Here is a 19,941-nt window from a genome sequence, read left to right as displayed (position 1 = left end):
ACAAAGAAACGATTTAAAAAACTATTTTAAAAAGTGAGGGTATGACAGACACAAAGGTCAGGATAGAAGTTGGGCGTGCAGAGGGAGAAGGGATAAGGAAGGAATCCATAGGTGGGGAGCATCTGTACTAGGAATGTTCCATTTCTTAAGTAGGATGGTTTTGTCATGGGTAGTAATTACATTATGTTTCCTAACTGTGTGTGAGGGAGAAGGAAAGAGAAAATCAGTTGGGGAAGACTCAATGCAGAAGCGGCCTGCCTGAAAAGTCACAGCAACAGGCAAAAATAAAACAACCTGGTAAAAAACTCAGGCTCCACCTGCACACAGATAAGCAGACAGGGTCCAGCACAGAAGCCTTTTGTTCTTTGTATAATTAGGGAGCTCCCAGGAAAGTTTTCTCCCCTTTTCAGGCATATACATGGTGGGAACTTTCACAGGGAGGAGGGGGGCTTACCTAAAACAAACCCACAGTTATATAACAAACAAAAAAGGCAGTGCTTTGTGCTTGCATAGATACATAACCACAGCTGCGTAAGATAAGACAGCTTTACTGATAAGAGAAGTTACTCAAACTACTACAGAGATAAGAGGTTTTCTTGCAAAAGCTTTTGAATTCAGCTGTTTAACAGGGCAATCCACTTGCATACTCAGCTCACTGTGGAGAGCTTTCTTCTTTCGCATATTAAACTTTCGCTCCCACCTCACCTGATGTCCCGTTCCTTAATTTTCTTGGAGTAGGACAAAGAATCCCGGGTATCAGTCCAGACAAGGAGAAACTGCTACATTAAGGTACATTAGCAAGACTGCAACATGTGTATTCCATGTACTTTTTCATAAGTTATCTATTACGTAAGTGTAGATTTCATTTTCTATATATTTTTAAAAATAAAACAACTCTGAATTGTTCAAGATTTTAACCCCTGATTGTGCCTCCCAAGGCTTCCTAATCTGGTCTCCATTTACCCTCCATGTCACGCCTCTGTTCCAAACCTTTCAGCTTCTCCAGCCACTTTAGGCACCACCTCTGAGCCTTTGCTGTTTCCATGACCTTCCCCAAAACGAATAACCTCCTTCGCCCCTCTCCGCCTAAAAGACCCACAGATTCCCGGGCCTCTAAGCGCCCCGTTTCGTCCCATTCTGTTCTCGGACGCGCTCACTGCGCCCGCGCCACTGTCGCCACCCCGCGCGCCTCTGCCGTTTGCAGCCCGCGGCGCTTTCCCCTCCGCGGTTCCTCCCCGAGCCGCCCCCAGTGCCCACGTTTCCGCGGCTCCGCCGACCAGGGGCCGCGCCGACTGGGAACTCGCCAGGCGCGTAGTCGCCTGCAAGGCCTGGGGGCCAGCGAGGCCGCAGAGGCGGGATGGGCCTGAGCCCGGGCGCCGAGGGGGAGTACGCGCTCCGCCTCCCTAGGATTCCCCCACCCCGCCCCAAACCCGGCTCGCGAACCGCCGGTACCGGGCCCAAGGACCAGCCGCCTGCGCTCAGGCGTTCAACTGTGCCCCACTCAGGTCAGCCCCAAGAATGCGGCTGAAGGACAATCCGCAATTGTCCTTCAGGTCCCAGCGGGCGGTTACCCTCAAAGCTCCTTTTCTTAAGACATTTGGCGATTGTGTTGTCTGTTAGCCATCATGAGCGAATATTTCAGAACGACCGCTTGTTATAAAGCTAATTAAAGCGAGCCAGGCAGCCACTCCCTCCTTCCTGCTATATCTCATATGGAAGTGAGGCAGTGGTGGCAGCTCCGGAGGGTGGTGTTAAGACCGGCTTTGGCTCGGCAGAGGTTCCTCCCATCGGGCTTAGGATAGAGGCGAGGCGCCCTTCTTCATCCTCTCCCCGATTCCGTTCCCAGGAATCCCAAAGTCTCTCTTTGGCAGAGGCACTGAACCCGCTCCAGCACCTAGTTCCACAACCCTCTCCATTCATCCCAAGATTTTCTGAGGCCTAACCAGGGGCCAGGCATGATGCTAGACTAGAGCTCTGAGCCCACTCTCCGTAGCGGTCAAGGTGCTTGCTCGAACTCTCCTTTCACAGGTCTAAATAGCATTTCCCCCCTTGAATTAGAAGAATCCGTGGGATCCGCAGCGTTGGTCCAGCTCCCAGCCAAGCAGCCTCCGCCGGGCACATTAGAACAGGGCAGAAGCATCCAGCAAGGGTAAGAAGATTGTAAGGTTGGGGTCTTTGGGTGGAAGAAATCTTTTGGAGAATTGACTTGGAATGCAGTTCTGTAAAACAAACCCAGAGGTGGTTTTTGTGTGAACCAGCCAGCCGGTACCCAGCAAGGGGAAGGCTGGTATGATCCTGGGTGATAACAGATGGTACTGGGCTTGGGACCTGCTGGCCACAGGCATGCGTTGCAGCTGTTTCTAGCCACAAGACCATTCTCTAGACCCCAGAGAAATGAATGGCTTTAGCAGGAGGCTTACAGTATTGTCCTTGGTCTCACTAATCAATGAACAATGAGTCGGCCTTTGGCAGATTTCCTGAATTCACTTTCATTAACAACACGATGGTTGCTGCTTTAAAAAATTCCTAGGGGCTGAAATTTTGGAGAGGAGCTCTACTGAGAATGAGGGGTGTCCCCTCTGCTCCACACACTATTTTTTTTCTGCAGAAGAGTTTAAAGCATGGGAAAAGGTAAAGAAAAAGTCATTTCTGAGTTGGTGGTATACCAGATGTTTACATGTGCTGTGTCTTTTCACCTTCTTGACCACTGTGAGACACATTTTCATCTCTATTTTTAAAGATAATCAAGCTGAGGGTCAGACATTAATTTACTAGCTCAAGGTGGGACAGCAATCATGAAAGCTAGGATTCAAACCTAGATCTTTTGGCTTCGAAGTATTTTACTCTACTATACTACCTTAATTTAATATGCTTAAAAGCATATTCTTGCCTTTCATTTCTGTCCTCTCCTGTAACATTTTGTTTCAAGGGAGAAATATACTGATTTCATTCATATTACTTGCAGTTGCAGTGTTGTGGCTTATCAAGCTTTCTTAGAAATCTGGGGCTAATTATTGGAAGAAAGAGTTCAAGGGGTTTGCCTCTGGGCAGTAGGGCTGGGATGAGAAGGGAAAGGAGGAAGGCTCCTTGCATTTCATTATAAATTCTTAGGTACTGGAAACCATGTGCAAGTATCACTTTGATAAACATTAAAAAGAGATTATTAGCAAATTAAAAAATAAAAACCCCCAAAACTGCTTCTTGCTATCATTAGCATTTGAACAATTGTCAGAAAACCAGCAAACAGCAATTCTTTTGTATGAAAGCTAATGGGTTCACAGAAACAAACGGGAGGAAATGTTCCCTACAGCCTCCAAACCAAAAGGCATCTTAAAAATCACAAATCTGTAATACAGATTTTCCAATAATTATGAAATAGTGATATTTGTTAACTTTGTGATTGCAAAATCATTTAGGGAGAAGTCTGTAGTTAGCTTGGAGACCACACCCAGCCAGAAAGCAGACTGGAGTTCAATTCCAAAGCCTGAGAATGAAGGCAAGTTAATAAAGCAAGCAGCTGAGGTAGGTATAACAAGAATTCTCAAAGTGACTATCTTTAACCTCCTGGCAACTTCTCTACATATTGTATTTTACTTTGTTTCTAGGGGTGTCCAATCTTTAGGCTTCCCTGGGCTACACTGGAAGAAGAAGAAACGTCTTAGGCCACACATAAAAGACACTAACACTGACGATAGCTGTTGAGCTTAAAAAAAAAAAACCCACAAAAAAGTCTCATAATGTTTTAATAAAGTTTACAAATTTGTGTTGGGCCACATTCAAAGCTGTCCTGGGCTGTATGTGGCCTGTGGGCTGCGGGTTGGACAAACTTGGTTTAGACGGTCTAATAAATATCTTGATTTGGGATGTTGGTTATGCTTTGTTTTAAAGCAGTTTTATTGAGGTGTAATTGACATATAGTAAACTCCACATATCTAAAATATACAATTTGATACATTTGGCATATGTATATGCCAGTGAAGTGTATAGTTTGATACATTTTAATATCTATATATGTATCCTGTGAAATCTTCACCACAATCAAGATAATGAATAATCTCTGTCATTTACAAAAGTTTCTTTGTGCCTTTTGTAATCCCTCTCTCTTCCCATACCACTCCCATCCCCAGGCAACAACTGATATGCTTTTTGTCACCATAGATTTGTTTACATTTTTAGAGATTTATATGAAATCATATTGTATGTGCACTTCTTTGTCTGTCTCCTTCATATAACTATTTTTTATTTTGTTTTTGAGACGGAGTCTCGCTCTGTTGCCCAGGCTGGAGTGCAGTGGCGTGATCTCGGCTCACTGCAAGCTCTGCCTCCTGGGTTCACGCCATTCTCCTGCCTCAGCCTCCCGAGTAGCTGGGACTACAGGCACCCACCACCATGCCCGGCTAACTTTTTGTATTTTTGGTAGAGACGGGGTTTCACTGTGTTAGCTAGGATGGTCTCGATCTCCTGACCTCATGATCTTCCTGCCTCGGCTTCCCAAAGTGTTGGGATTACAGGCATGAGCCACTGCAGCCAGCCCATATAACTATTTTGAGTGACATCCATGTTGTTGCTTTTTATCAACAGTTCATTCCTTTTTATTACTGAGCAGTATTTCATTGCATGGATATACCACTCTTGTTTATGTGTTCACCTGTTGATTGAGCATTTGAGTTGTTACTAGTTTTTGACTATCACAAATCTGCTTGAACATTTATGTACAAGTCTTTGTGCAGACTGTATATTTTTTCCTCTTGGGTGAATATGTAGGAATGAAATGGCTAGGTCATGTGGTAGATGTATATTTAACTTACTGTTTTCCTTAACATTTTTTTTTTTTTTTTTGGGGCTTTCCAAGCCCGCCAGACAAATTCTAAAAGAGCTCTAACCTTAACTTACTGTTTTCCACAGTGGTTGTATCATTTTACATTCCTACCAGCAGTTTATAAGAATTCCAGTTCATCAGCATTTGGCATGGTCAAAATCGTCTAAATTTTAGCTATTTTAATAGATGTGTAGGTATCTCATTGTGGTTTTCATTTGCATTTTCCTAATGACTAATAATGTTGAACATCTTTTCATGCGTATATTTGCCATCCATATATATAATCTTTGGTGAAGTGTTCAAATCTTTTGCCCATTTTTTCCTATTGGTTTGTATGTTTTGAGAGTTCTTCAGAAGTTCTGTATACAAGTACGTCATCAGATATATACTTTATAATATTTTCTCTCCATCTGTGGCTTGTCTCTTCAGAACAGGTTCTTAAATTTTGATGAAGTCCAATGTGTCAGCTTTTCCTTTTATAAAAAGGAAATGTAATGAAATACTACTCAGTAATAAAAAGGAATGAACTATTGATAAAAAGCAACAACATGGATGTCACTCAAAATAGTTATATGAAGGAGACCGCCGAAGAAGTGGACATACAATATGATTTCATATAAATCTCTATGAATAGTGCCTTTGGCGGTGTATCTAAGAGACCTTTGCCTAATCCAATGTCACAAAGATTTTCTCCTGTTTTCTTCTAGATATTTTATAGTTTTGTTTTTTACATTTACATATTTGATACATCTTTATTTGTACTTTTATTTCAATAGTTTTGGGGGAACAGGTGGTGTTTGGTTGCATGTAAAAGTTCCTTCGTGGTGATTTCTGAGATTTTAGTGCATCCATCACCTGAGCAGTGTACACTATACTCAATGTGTAGTCTTTTATCCCTCACTCCACTCCCACCCTTCCCTTCTGAGTCCCTAAAGTTGATTACATCATTCTTATGCCTTTGTGCCCTCATAGCTAGCCCCCACTTATAAGTGAGAACATGTGATTTTTTGGTTTTCCATTCCTGAGTTACTTCGCTTAGAATAATGGTCTCCAGGTCTATCCAGGTTGCTGTGAATGTCATTGTTTCATTCCTTTTTATGGCTGAGTAGTATTCCGTGGTGTGTGTGTATGTGTGTGTGTGTGCATATATATATATATATATATATATATATATACACCACATTTTCTTTGTCCACTCATTGGTTGATGGTCATTTAGGCTGGTTCCATATTTTTGCAGTTGTGAATTGTGCTGCTATAAACATGCATGTGCAAGTGCCTTTTTCATACAATGACTTCTTTTCCTCTAGTTAGATACCCAGCAGTGGGATTACTGGATCAAATTGTTGTTCTACTTCTAGTTCTTTAAGGAGTCTCCATAGTGTTTTCCATAGTGATTGTACCAGTTTACATCCCCACCGGCAGTGTAGAAGTGTTCCCTTTTCACCACATCTATGCCAACACATATTATTTTTTTGATGGCAAGTTATGGCCATTCTTGCAGGAGTAAGGTGGTATTATTGCATTGTGGTTTTGATTTGCATTTCTCTGATAATTAGTGATGTTGAGCAGTTTTTTAATATGTTTGTTGGCCATTTGTATATCTTCTTTTGAGAATTACCTGTTCATGTCCTTTGCCCACTTTTGGATGGGATTATTTGTTTTTTTCCTTGCTGATTTATTTGCTTGAGTTCCTTGCAGATTTTGGATATTAGTCCTTTGTTGGATGCATGGTTTGTGCACATTCTCTCCCACTCTGTGGGTTGTCCGTTTACTCTGCTTATTGTTTCTTTTGCTGTGCAGAAGCTTTTTGGTTTAATTAGGTCCCATCTATTTATCTTTGTTTACGTTGCATTTGCTTTTGGGTTCTTGATCATGAACTCTTTTCCTAAGCCAATGTCTAGAAGGGTTTTTCTGATGTTATCTTCTAGAATTTTTATGGTTTCATATCTTAGATTTAAATCTTTGATCCATCTTGAGTTGATTTTTGTAGAAGGTGAGAGTTGAGGATCCAGCTTTATTCTTCTACATGTGGCTTGCCAATTATCCCAGCATTTTTTGTTGAATAGGATGTCCTTTTCTACTTTACGTTTTTGTTTGCTTTGTTGAAGACAGTTGGCTGTATTTTGCCTTATTTCTGGGTTCCCTATTCTGTTACATTGGTCTACATGCCTGTTTTTATACCAGTACCATGCTGTTTTGGTAACTATAGCCTTGCAGTATAGTTCAAAGTCAGGTAATGTGATGCCTCAAGATTTGTTCTTTTTTCTTAGTCTTGCTTTGGCTATGTGGGCTCTTTTTTGGTTCCATACTAATTTTAGGATTGTTTTATTCTATTTCTGTGAAGAGGTATTTTGATGGGAATTACACTAAATTTGTAGATTGCTTTTGGCAGTATGGTCATTTTCACAATATTGATTCTACCCATCCATGAGCATGAGATGTGTTTCCATTTGTTTGTGTCATCTGTGATTTCTTTCAGCAGTGTTTTGTTTTCCTTGTAGAGATCTTTCATGTCTTTGGTTAGGTATATTCCTAAGTATATATATATATTTTTTACAGCTGTTTTAGAAGGGGTTGAGTTCTTGATTTGATTCTCAGCTTGGTCATTGTTGGTGTACAGCAGGGCTACTGATTTGTGTACAATAATTTTGTATCCTGAAACTTTGCTAAATTGATTTACCAGTTCTAGGACTTTTTGGATTAGGCTTTAGGGTTTTCCAGGTCTATGATCATATCAGCAAACAGCAACAGTTTGACTTCCTTTTTACTGATTTAGATGCCCTTGATTTCTTTCTCTTGTCTGATTGCTCTGGCTAGGACTTCTAGCACTATATCGAATAAATGGGTGAAAGTGGGCATCCTTGTCTTGTTCCAGTTATCTGGGGGAATGCTTTCAACTTTTCCCCAATCAGTATAATGTTGGCTGTGGGTTTGTCATAGATGGCTTTTATTGCCTTGAGGTTTGTCCCTTTTATGCTGATTTTGTTGAGGTTTTTAATCATAAAGGGATGCTGGATCTTGTCAAATGCTATTTCTGTATCTATTGAGATGATCATGTGATTTTTGTTTTTAATTCTGTTTATGTGATATATCACATTTATTGACTTGCATATATATAAAACCATCCCTGCATCCCTGCTATAAAACCCACTTGATCATGGTGGATTATCTTTTTGATATGCTGTTTGATTCAGTTAACTAGTATTTTGTTGAGGATTTTTGCATCCGTGTTCATCAGGGATATTGGTCTGTAGTTTTCTTTTTTTTTTATGTCCTTTCCTGGTTTTGGTATTAAGGTGATGCTGGCTTCATATAGGGATTTAGGGAGCATTCCCCCTTTCTCTGTCTTTTGGAATAGTTTCAGTAAGATTGCTATCAATGCTTTGAATGCCTGATAGAATTCAGCTGTGAATCTGTCTGGTCCTGGACTTTTTTTTGTGTGTTGTTGGCATTTTTAAAAATTACTGTTTCAATCTTGCTACTTGTTATCGTCTGTTCAGAGTTTCTATTTCTTCCTGATTTAATCTAGGAGGGTTGCATATTTACAGGAATTTATCCATATCCTCTAGATTTTCTAGTTTGTGTGTGTGAATGATCTTTTGTATTTCTGTGGTATCAGTTTTAATATCTCCCATGTCTTTTCTAATTGAATTTATTTGGATCTCTTCTCTTTTCTTGGTTAATCTCGTTAATGGTCTATCAATTTTGTTTATCTTTTGAAAGAACCAGCTTTTTGTTTCATATATATATATATATATATATATTTTTTTTTTTGCTTCAATTTCATTTACTTCTGCTCTGATCTTGGTTATTTCTTTTCCTCTGCTGATTTAGGCTTGGTTTATTCTTGTTTCTCTAGTTCCTTGAGGTGTAACCTTAGATTTTTTTTTTTTTTTTTTTTTGGTGTAGGCATTTAATGCTATGAACTTTCCTCTTAGCACCACTTTTGCTGTGTCACTGAGCTTTTGATAAAGTTGTGTCACTATTATTGTTCAGTTCAAAGAATTTTTAAATTTCTGTCTTGATTTCACTGTTGACCAAATATCACTGAGGAGTAGATGACTTAATTTCCTTATATTTGTATAGTTTTGAGGGTTCCTTTCAGAGTTAATTCTAATTTTATTCCACTGTGGTCTGAGAGGGTACTTGATATATTTTTGATTTTCTTAAATTTATTGAAACTTGTTTTGTGGCCTATCAAATGATCTATCTTGGAGAATGTTCCATGTGCTGATGAAAAGAATGTATATTTTGCAGTTGTTGGGTGGAATGTTCTGTAAATATCTGTTAAGTTTATTTGTTCTAGGGTATAGTTTAAGTCCATTGTTTCTTTGTTGACATTCTGTCTTGATGACCTGTCTAGTGCTGTCAGTGGAGTACTGAAGTCCCCCACTATTACTGTGTTGCCATCTCTCTCGTTTCTTAGGTGTAGTAATAATTGGTTTATAAACTTAGGAGCTCTTGTGTTAGGTGCATATATATTTAGGATTATGATATTTTCCTGTTGGACTGATCTTTTTATTATTACATAATGTCCCTCTTGGTCTTTTTAAACTGTTGTTGTTTTAAGGTCTGTTTTATCTTATATAAGAATAGCTACTCTAGCTCACTTTTGGTTTCCATTTGCTTGGAATATCTTTTTCCTCCTCTTTTAAGTTTATGTGTCCTTATACATTAGGTGAGTCTCTTAGAGACAGCAGATACTTGGTTGGTGGATTTTAACCCATTCTGCCATTCTGTATCCTTTAAGTGGAGCATTTAGGCCATTTACAGTCAATTTTAGTATTGAGGTGTGAGGTGCTGTTTTAATCATTGTGCTAGTTGTTGCCTGAATATCTTTTTTTAAAAAATTGTGTTATTATTTTATAGAATGTGTGAGATTTAAGGAGGTTCTATTTTGGTGTATTTTGAAGTTTTCTTTCAAGATTAAGAACTCCTTTTATCATTTCTTGTAGTGTTGGCTTAGTTGTGGTGAATTCTGTCAGCATTTCTTTGTCTGAAAAAGACTTTATTTCCCCTCCACTTACGAAGCTTAATTTTGCTGGATACAAAATTCTTGGCTGACCATTATTTTGTTTGAGATGGCTAAAGATAGGACCCCAATCCCTTCTGTTTTGTAGGGTTTCTGCTGAGAAATCTGCTGTTAATCTGTTAGGGTTTCCTTTCTAGGTTACCTGACGCTTTTGCCTCACAGCTCATAAGATTCTTTCCTTTGTCTTGATTTTAGATAACGTGATGACTATGTGCCTGGATGATGATCTTTTTGTGATGAATTTCCCAGGTGTTGAGTTTCCTGTATTTGGATGTCTAGATCTATGGTAAGGCCAGGGAAATTTTTCTCAATTATTCCCTCAAATGTGTTTTCCAAACTTTTAGATTCCTCTTCTTCCTCAGGAACACTAATTATTTTTAGTTTTGGTCATTTAAGACAATCCCAAATTTCTAGGAGGCTTTGTTCATACTTTTGATTATTTTTTTCTTTTTTTTTATTATTATACTTTAAGTTTTAGGGTACATGTGCACAATGTGCAGGTTTGTTACATATGTATACATGTGCCATGTTGGTGTGCTGCACCTATTAACTCATCATTTAGCATTAGGTATGTCTCCTAATGCTATCCCTCCCCCCCCGCCCTACCCCACAACAGTCCCCGGTGTGTGATGTTCCCCCTCCTGTGTCCATGTGTTCTCATTGTTCAATTCTCACCTATGAGTGAGAACATGCGGTGTTTGGTTTTTTGTCCTTGCGATAGTTTGCTGAGAATGATGGTTTCCAGCTTCATCCATGTCCCTACAAAGGATATGAACTCATCATTTTTTATGGCTGCATAGTATTCCATGGTGTATATGTGCCACATTTTCTTAATCCAGTCTATCATTGTTGGACATTTGGGTTGGTTCCAAGTCTTTGCTATGATTATTTTTTTCTTTGTCAGATAGGAGGCCTTAGAAAAGAGGAGTTTCTCTAAGTGGGCACCTGTTTCCAGGAGAAGGGCCAGAGCTGGGTTGCCAGCCTGTGCAGATGTACAGGGAGCTTTGAAATGACCATATATTCTAAAGGGACAAACAGAATTCAGAAGGTTGATTATTATTATTATTATTTTTGAGATGGAGTCTTGCTCTGTCACCCAGGCTGGAGTGCAATGGCACGATCTCGGCTCACTGCAACCTCCATCTCCCAGGTTCAAGTGATTCTCCTGCCTCAGCCTCCCCAGTTGCTGGGATTACAGGCATGTGCCACCATGTCTCACTAATTTTTGCAGTTTTAGTAGAGGAGGGGTTTTGCCATATTGGCCAGGCTGGTCTTGAATGCCTGACCTCAGGTGATCCACCTGCCTCGGCCTCCCACAGTGCTAGGATTATAGGAGTGAGCCACCACACCCAGCCCAGAAGGTTGATTATTAAGCTATTCAAGGAGATACCAGAGAAAGGTGAAAACCAAGTTAAAGCAATTTTTTAAGACAATACAGGATATGGATGAAAAATGCTCCAGAAAAATAGAAATTATAAATTAAAAGCACAACTTATGGAAATGAAAGACACACTTAGAGATATACAAAATGCATGGGAAATAGAACTGAACAAGTATTAATAAAAGAAAGAGCTTGAAGACAAGGCTTTCGAATTAATCCAATCACACAAAGACAAACAGGGCAGCAAAATCTTCACCTAGAATTGAAGGTGGCAGCATCAGCTGGGATTGGAGGCGGCTCTGGAGCATACAGACAGCTACTCTGTGGCTCATGAAGTTAGCAGAACTTCATGAAATGCTGGAGAGATGTTAAAGAAAAGAAAAAGGGAAGGATGGGACTGTAGAGAAGACCCCAGTATAACCGCAACCTTGGCTGCACCTTAAACTCACCTAAGAAGCTTTTAAAACTCTGGCACCTAGGCTATACTCCAGACCAATCTGAACTTTTTAAAGCTCCACAGGCGATTTCAATTTGTAACCAAGGCTGAGAATCAATACTCAATATAATCGATTTACAGTGGGAGGAAATTTAACAAGAGAGTGGATAACTGTTAAGTCTCTGTGAATCCCATTTAGTTTTATACCTTACTACCTCATCCAGTGGCAATATTGCAGATGAGAGAGTATTAAAATGAAAAGAAAATACCTAAAATTCGAAAATTCCCTCCTCTTTCCTTCTCCAATCCCTGAACCTTCTATTTTCTGTACCACAAAGCTTGTTCGACATCCTTGATGAACAGAACTTGGGTTTTGTGAGCTTTCTTCTGGCTTAGACTGGCCTCACAATGAATTGGGCTATCTTCTTGCTGTCAGTTTTCCAGGAAACAACAACAAGGATTTGATTGATTGCTTGTTTGTTGTCGTAGGGAATGACCTAGCTATGTTGGGTGGGAAGTAACTGGCTATTTGGTTGGTGGGGAAGTGTGTCCAAGGTGGAGGGATGGTGAAGAACGGACTGCATGTTCCTACGAAGAACAGACGTGACTGTCCAGCTGGCTTGGCCGACTCTGAGAGCCCTGCCCTCCACTAGATATGGTGGATGGTGAGTGAAAGGCATTGGTTAGGACTCTAAGGTATTGGGGTCTGTGCTCAGGTAGAGTGAGATGGAATCAGGGGTTGGTTCAAGAGTAACATAACGTGTCAAGTGGCTTTCCCTCTGGACTGACTCAGAAAAACCTGTCCCATAATCTTACTGTTACTGCCATTTCTTTCACCCTGATCAATGCCAGAAATAATAGCCTGAGTTGGATTGATTTGAGCTCTGGCACCTGTTCTTCACTTCTTGTTCATCTTTTGTCCATGGGCATTTCTGTTTTTCTTCCTGACCAGTGTCAGGACTTAGATAGTAATGGTCCTTAGATTACTGTAACAGTGAGGATGGGCCTATGGGCTCTCCTGTGTCATGTGTGTATAATAGCAGAAATGGCCTCAGCTTAGCACATATGTTCATATAAAGAAATTAGGCTAAATAACTTCTCTTCCTCTCTCATTTACCTATGTCTGAAAGGAAAAAATAGACAATCTATGAATCAAAAATCTGTATATACCTAAATTATAAATTAAAGGCAATTTAACTGTTTACCTGCATCTGCACATGCAAATGTTGAACCTGACTTGATTTTTTAAAATGAACTTCAAAATATTTAAACTTCAGACTTTTTTATAAACATTTTAAAACAGTTTCTCTGATCCTTTGCCATTTATGAAGACAGAGGCATCTGCTTAAAGCAATATAGTCTTATTACTATCCGAACCACAAAGAAAATACTATTTGCTATTGTTCCTTTTTAGTCTTCTTCAAAGGACGAGAAAGAGCTCTCCTCCACTTTCCCTTTCTTCACTTACTCTCTTGGCTGCTTTCTGCTCCTCTGTATCCATCTACATCACTCACATGCTGTCTTCCCAACTCGTAGCACTCAACCTCTTCTGTATACTACCAGCTTCCGGGATTTATGGTGGGGGATATCCCTATTGCTTTCCCTGGGCTTATGGCAAAAGAAAATGAAGTCCAGTTTGAAGTCTCCTGCAGTATCATTCTGCTTTCTGGGTGAGAAGCCTGGTATGGGGAGCCCTCTAGTGGATATGTGGCTGCCATTACATTTTCCCTTTAAGGCAGAAGAAAGAGTTGGTTTGTTGGCAGGGGCAAGGGAGTAGTTCTGGTCCTAGCTCGACCATGGACTTGCTGTGGGACTTTAGACAAAGCACTTCCTCTCTCGGCCTCAGTTCCTTCCATGAAATATTGTAGTGTATACTGTTTGCTTTGTGCCCACAAAAACTCATTCCTGCAAGTGGGCAGGACTTGTGGAATGGCTGAGTGCAGATCTCAGCAAATCCTCTTTTCCCAAAACAATTATGAAGCTAGACAAAATTGCCAAAGACAGTCCTTTTAAGACTGGAAATTTGACCAAAGCCATACAACATATTGAGAAGGGTTAATTTAAGAAAGTCCATCCGTGGTCGGGCGTGGGCTCACGCCTGTAATCCCAGCACTTTGGGAGGTCAAGGCGGGCAGGTCAGGAGATTGAGACCATCCTGGCTAACACGGTAAAACCCCGTCTCTACTAAAAATACAAAAAATTAGCAGGGCGTGGTGGCGCGAGCCTGTAGTCCCAGCTACTCGGGTGGCTGAGGCAGGAGAATCCCTTGAAACCAGGGAGGCGGAGGTTGCAGTGAGCTGAGATCGCGCCACTGCACTCCAGCCTGGGTAACAGAGCAAGACTCCGTCTAAAAAAAAAAAAAAAAAAAAAAAAAGTCTACTGGTTCTCAGAAAGAACAGTGGAAGTCTGTAGTGTTTTAGCATTGCCCCTTCACCTCCAGCTCTGTGGTTGTGGTAAGGAAGTTCTATCCAGGTGGGTGGGGCTTGTGGGAGGGAATGGCAGTGGCAGCAGAGGGTGACTGACTTTACTTCCATGCCCAGGGTGGTTGAAAACAATAGTTATCTCAGTGACAATCATGGAAGACCAAAATTGCAGCTAGCTTGAGGTTGCAGTACTGGTTAGGACAAGCAATAGGCCAATAGGCCTGCCAAAAATTTAACATGGAAATCCAGGTAATGATACAACTAAAGAGGGTCTTGAAAAGCTGCCGCATGTGTCTGGTGGTCTAGAAGGTATGCACAAGGCTGCATACACATTCACATTCAGGACAGACTGGAGACTCATAAAAATCTGGAACTTTGAATGAATTCTCCAAGCCACACAGAGATCCACTGACAAAAGGTAAAGCCTTCGCGGCACAAGGTGTGGCTCAACTTCTGGCCATTAAGCTATGCCGATCTAGGAAGCCAGGCTTAAAAACAAGAAGCTGCGCACTGTGGCTCACGCCTGTAATCCCAGCACTTTGGGAGGCTGACGTGGGCGGATCACGAGGTCAGGAGTTCGAGACCAGCCTGGCCAACATGGTGAAACCCTGTCTCTACTAAAATGCAAAAATTAGCTGTGCATGGTGGCAGTCACCTGTAATCTCAGCTACTCAGGAGGCTGAGGCAGGAGAATCGTTTGAACCTGGAAGGTGGAGGTTGCAGTGGGCCGAGATCACACCATTGCACTCCAACCTGGGTGACACGGCGAGACTCTGTCTCAAAAAAATAAATAAAAATAAAAACAAGAAAAAAACTCTAAGCAGATATCTCAGTGGTTACATGCTGTGAGACAAACAGACATCACAGAATCAGTCCAGGTGGGTCACTAAAACAAACAACAAACAAGCAAGCAAACAGCAACAACCATCAGCCATGGTTGGGTGGGGAAGGAGATCAGAACCCACAGTTGCTACGGTATGTTACCTAGAATGTCCAGTTTTTCAACAACAAATTATGAGACCTGCAAAGAAACAGGAAAGAGTGACCCATAAACACAAAAACAGTAGAGACTCTTTCCTAGTGGGCCTACATGTTGCATGTAGCAAATACTTCTAAACTGCTATTATGAGTATGTTTAAAGAAGTTAATAAAATCAAGTTTAAAGAATTAAAGGAAAGTGGAATGACAATGACCGATCAAATATAGAATATTAATAAGGAGGTAGAAATGATAAAGAAGCACCAAATGAAAATACTGGGGTTGAAAAACACAATGGCCAAAATAAAACATTCACTAGAGTGATTTAACAGCAAATTTGAGTTACCAAAAAGAAAAAAGAATCAGCAAACTCAAAGATGGATCAACAGCAACTACCTAGTATGAAGAGTAGGAGGAAAAAGAAAAAGAAAAATGAACAGAGCCTCAGAGGCCAAGGAGACACCATTGAGCAAACCAACAAATGTATAATTGGGGTCCCAGAAAGAGAGAGACGATAAAAAGGCAGAAAAAAATACCTATATAAAAGATAACCGAATACTTTCCAAATTTGATGTAAAACATTAATCTATACACCCAAGAAGCTCTGTGAATACCCAGACATATCATTCAAACAGATGAAAGCCAAACACAAAGAGAGAATCTTGAAAACAGCAAGAGAAAAAAAGACTTATTGTATACAAGAGATGCACAATAAAAAACAATAGTCAACTTTTCATCAGAAACAATGGAGACCAGAAGGCAGTGGGATGACATATTAAAAGTGCTGAAAGAAAAAAACCTGTTAACCAATAATTTTGTATCCAGTAATATATCTTGCAAAAATGAAGGTGAAATAAAGATAGTCCCAGATGAATGGAGAATGAGAGAATTTGTGGCTAGCACACTTGCCTTAAAATAAATAGCAAAGGAAATTCTTCGGGTGGAAAGAAAGTCACACCAGATAGCATTCTAAGCCACATGAAATACAAAGCACCGGTAAAGGTAATTATACAGAAGAATATAAATATATATTTTATCATTTATGCTGACCAATTTGAAAGGTAATTGAATAAAACTAGTTATAAATCCTATTCTTGGTCTTATAACATGCAAATATATAATAAATATAATAGTAATAGCAGAAAGGAGAGGGACTGAAATGAAGCTGTATTAGATCAATGACACCAGACAGTAAGTATCTTAATCAACAGGAAGAAATGGAGAGTACCAGAAATGGTAAAATGTAGTTAATATAAATGACGATAAGTATACTTTTTCCTTTTTCTCTTAACTAATTTAAAAGACAAAAATTTGTATAAAGCAATATTTGTAACACTGTCTTCGGTTTATAACATATTTGGATGTAATATATCTGACAATAATAACATAAAGGAGGGAAGAAGGAATGGAGCTAATTTTAAGTTTCCATATTTTACAGGAATTAAGTTAGTATTAATCTGAAGTAGACAGCAATAAGTCAAGATGCACATTGTAATCCCTAGAGCAACCACAAAGAAAACAATTAAAAATGTTATTAAAAAGTTAACAGAGGAATTAAAATGATCATTACAAAATACGTATTTGATACAAAAAAGAAGGCAAAAGAGGAACAGAGGAACAAAAAAGACGTGACGTACAGAAGATTGACAGTAAAATTATAGTCATATTTATAGTCATAAATCCAACTTTATTAATAGTAACATTAAATGTGAATGAATTAAACACACCAAAAAAAGGCAGAGATCATATGACTTGATAGTACAAGATCCAGTTATATGCCATCCACAAGAGACACACTTTAGATCTAAAGTCACAAATAGGTTGATATAAACAGTAGCCATAGCAGGAGTGGTTGTACTAATATCAGACAAAATAGACTTTAAGAGAAGAGGTATTATTAGAAAAAAAGGGTCATTCTATAATGACAAAAGGTGAATTCATCAGGAAGATATAACAATTATAAACATATACATATCCAACAAAATAATGCCAAAAAGTATGAAGCAAAAACTCATAGAAATAAAGGGATAAATTGGGAATTCAGAAATAATAGTTGGGAGACTTCAATACCCCACTCTCAATAGTGGATAGAACAACTAGACAGAAAATCAGTGAGCAGATAGAAGATGTAAGCAACTAACTGACATGATCTAACTGACATTTATAAAACATGTTACTCAACAACAGAGTACATATTCTTCTCTAGCACACATGAGTGTTTTCCAGCATAGACCCTCTTCTAGGCCATAAAGCAAGTCTCAGTAAATTTGAAGGGATTGAAATCCTGCAAAATATTTTATTTGATCACATGAAATTAAATTAGAAATTAATAGCCAAGTGATATTTTGGGAAATTCACAAGTATTTGGAAATTAAGCAACATACATCTAAATAACCCATGGTCAAAAAAGGAACAAGGAAGTTAGAAAATGTTTTGAGTTGAGTGAAAATGAACACAGAACATATCAATTTTATGAGATGCAGCTGAAGTGCTTAGAGGAAAATTTATAGCTGCAAATGCCTGTATTAGAGAGGAAAAAATATCTCAAATCAATAATCTAAGCTCCTACCTTAGGAAACTAGGGAAACAAAGCAAACTAAAACCAAAACAAGCAGAAGTAAGAAAATGATAACAACTGGAGTAGAAATCAATGAAATAGAAAACAGAAATCAATAAAGAAAATGAATGAAGCCAAAAGATAGTATTTTGGAAAGGTAAAATAGACAAACTTTTAGCTACACTAACCAAGAAAAAAAGAGAGAGCACTCAAATTGCCAAAACTGGGAATGTAAGAGGGGCTCACTATCAATCTTATAGACATAAAAGGGAACACTGTGAAAAACTTTAAGCAAACAAATTAGACAACTGAGATGAATTGGGTAAGTTCCTAGAAAGACACAAATTATAAAACTGGCTCAAGAAAAACTAGAAAATCTAAATTGAATTAGTAAATAAAAATCTTTTCACAAAGAAAATCTCATGCCCAGATGGCTTTGCTCAAGAATTCTACCATGCGTTTAAATAAGAAAAATTACCAATCTTTCATAAACTCTTTCTGAAAATAGAGGAAGAAATGCTTCCCAACTCATTCTGTGAGGCCAGTATTACCTTGATACCAAAGCCAAGATATCTCAAAAAAAGAAAGCTACAAGACTAATATCTCTATGAATATACATGTAAAAACCCTCAGAAAAATGCTAGCAAATGGAATCCAGCATGTATATAAAAATGATTATACACAGTGACTAAGATTTATCCCAGAAATGTAAGTTTGGTGTAACACCCCCAAGTCAATTAATGTAATAACCAGGGCTGGGCGCTGTGGGGCATGCCTGTAATCCTAGCCCTTTGGGAGGTGGAGGCAGGCGGATCACTTGAGGTCAGGAGTTTGAGACCAGCCTGGTTAACAAGGTGAAACAAACCAAACAAATTACCCGGGAGTGGTGACACACGCCTGTAATCCAGCTACTCGGGAGGCTGAGGCACGAGAATCACTTGAACCAGGAGGTGGAGGTTGCAGTGAGCCAAGATCGTGCCACTGCACTCCAGCCTGGGCAACAGAGTGAGACTTCCTCTCAAAAAACCAAAAACCAAAAACAAAAACAAAAAAAATCATGTTAATAGAGTAAAGGACAAAAATCATATGATCATCTCAATACCCCTGGAAAAAGCGTTTGACAAAATCTGCCATTCATGATAAAAAAAATTCTCTGGAACTCAATTAAAGGGAGTTTCCTCAACTTGAAAAAGGGCACCTATGAAAAATTCAATGTATGTAGAAAATCCTAAGGAATCAATCACATACAGGTATACTTCAGACATATTGTGGGTTTGGTTCTAGACCGTCAGAATAAAACGAATATTGCAAGAAAGTGAGTCGCACACATTTTTTGGTTTCCCAGTGCATATAAAAGTTATGTTTACATTATTCTGTAGCCTATTAAGTTTGCAATAGCATTACATGTAAAAAAGTACATGCTTTAATTAAAAATACTTTATTGCTAAAAAATGCTAACAAAGCGAGCACACGCTGTTTGAAAAAAGGCACCAATTGACTTATCTGACGCACGGTTGTCACAAACCTTTAATCTGTAAAAAATGAAATATCTGTGAAGCACAATAAAGCAAAGCACAATAAAATGAGACATGCCTGTACTTACAAAACTATTAGAACTTTTTTTTTTTTTTTGAGACAGAGTCTTGCTCTGTCACCTATGCTGGAGTGCGGTGGTGCAGTGGCACGATCTCAGCTCACTTCCACCTCTGCCTCCCGGATTCAAGCGATTCTCGTGCCTCAGCCTCCCAAGTAACTGGGACTACAGGCGTGCGCCACCACTCCTGGCTCATTTTTTTTTTTTTTTTTGTATTTTTAATAGAGATGGGGTTTCACCATGTTGCCCAGGCTGGTCTTGAATTCCTTGCCTCAAGTGATCCACCCACCTTGGCCTCCCAAAGTGCTGGGATTACAGGCAGGAGCCACCGCGCCTGGGCCACAAAACCATTAGAATTAAATATGTTCAGCAAAGTTGCAGAATATAAGGCTAATGTACAAAAGCAATGGAATTTCTATATGTTACAAGTGAACTACCTGAAAATGAAACTAAGAAAATAATTCTATTCATCATAGCATAAAATACTTAGGAATAACTTTAACAAAAATGTTAGGCTACAAAACATTGGTAAGGGAGATTGAAGATTTAAGTACACACAAAAAATTCCATGTTTGTAGATTGCGAAATATCTGCAATCTTAAGGTGGCAGTCTTCACCAAATCGATCTACAGATTAAACACAATCCCTGTCAAAATATTTTTTTTGATAACCATTGATGAAGTGATCCTAAAATTTACATGGAAAGACAAAGGACCTGG

At 39.2% G+C, this 19,941-nt stretch overlaps 1 protein-coding gene and 1 pseudogene across 6 annotated transcripts in view; one reads left to right on the top strand and one right to left on the bottom strand.

The window, feature by feature from the left end:
- Positions 1-1,183: 1,183 nt before the first annotated feature.
- The window catches only part of PLAAT5 (phospholipase A and acyltransferase 5), a 28,294-nt gene continuing 9,536 nt past the window's right edge, over positions 1,184-19,941 (top strand). Inside the window, exons 1-3 of one of the 6 annotated variants that reach the window (XM_019035701.4) lie at positions 1,184-1,505; positions 2,059-2,149; positions 3,417-3,522. In XM_019035701.4, the coding sequence (XP_018891246.3) occupies positions 1,358-1,505; positions 2,059-2,149; positions 3,417-3,522 (345 nt within the window). In that variant the 5' untranslated portion in view covers positions 1,184-1,357. Of the gene's footprint in view, positions 1,506-2,028; positions 2,150-3,416; positions 3,523-19,941 lie in introns of all 6 variants that reach the window. The other 5 variants (XM_019035705.4, XM_019035707.4, XM_019035703.4 and 2 more) reach the window with 5 other exon arrangements.
- Positions 4,839-4,887, bottom strand: LOC115936353 (uncharacterized; annotated as a pseudogene).

The sequence above is a fragment of the Gorilla gorilla genome, chromosome 9 (genome assembly GCF_029281585.2).
Source record: "Gorilla gorilla gorilla isolate KB3781 chromosome 9, NHGRI_mGorGor1-v2.1_pri, whole genome shotgun sequence".
NCBI lineage: Eukaryota > Metazoa > Chordata > Mammalia > Primates > Hominidae > Gorilla > Gorilla gorilla.
Note: the sequence above shows the minus strand (reverse complement) of the source record. Positions and strands in the feature narration are given on the sequence as shown.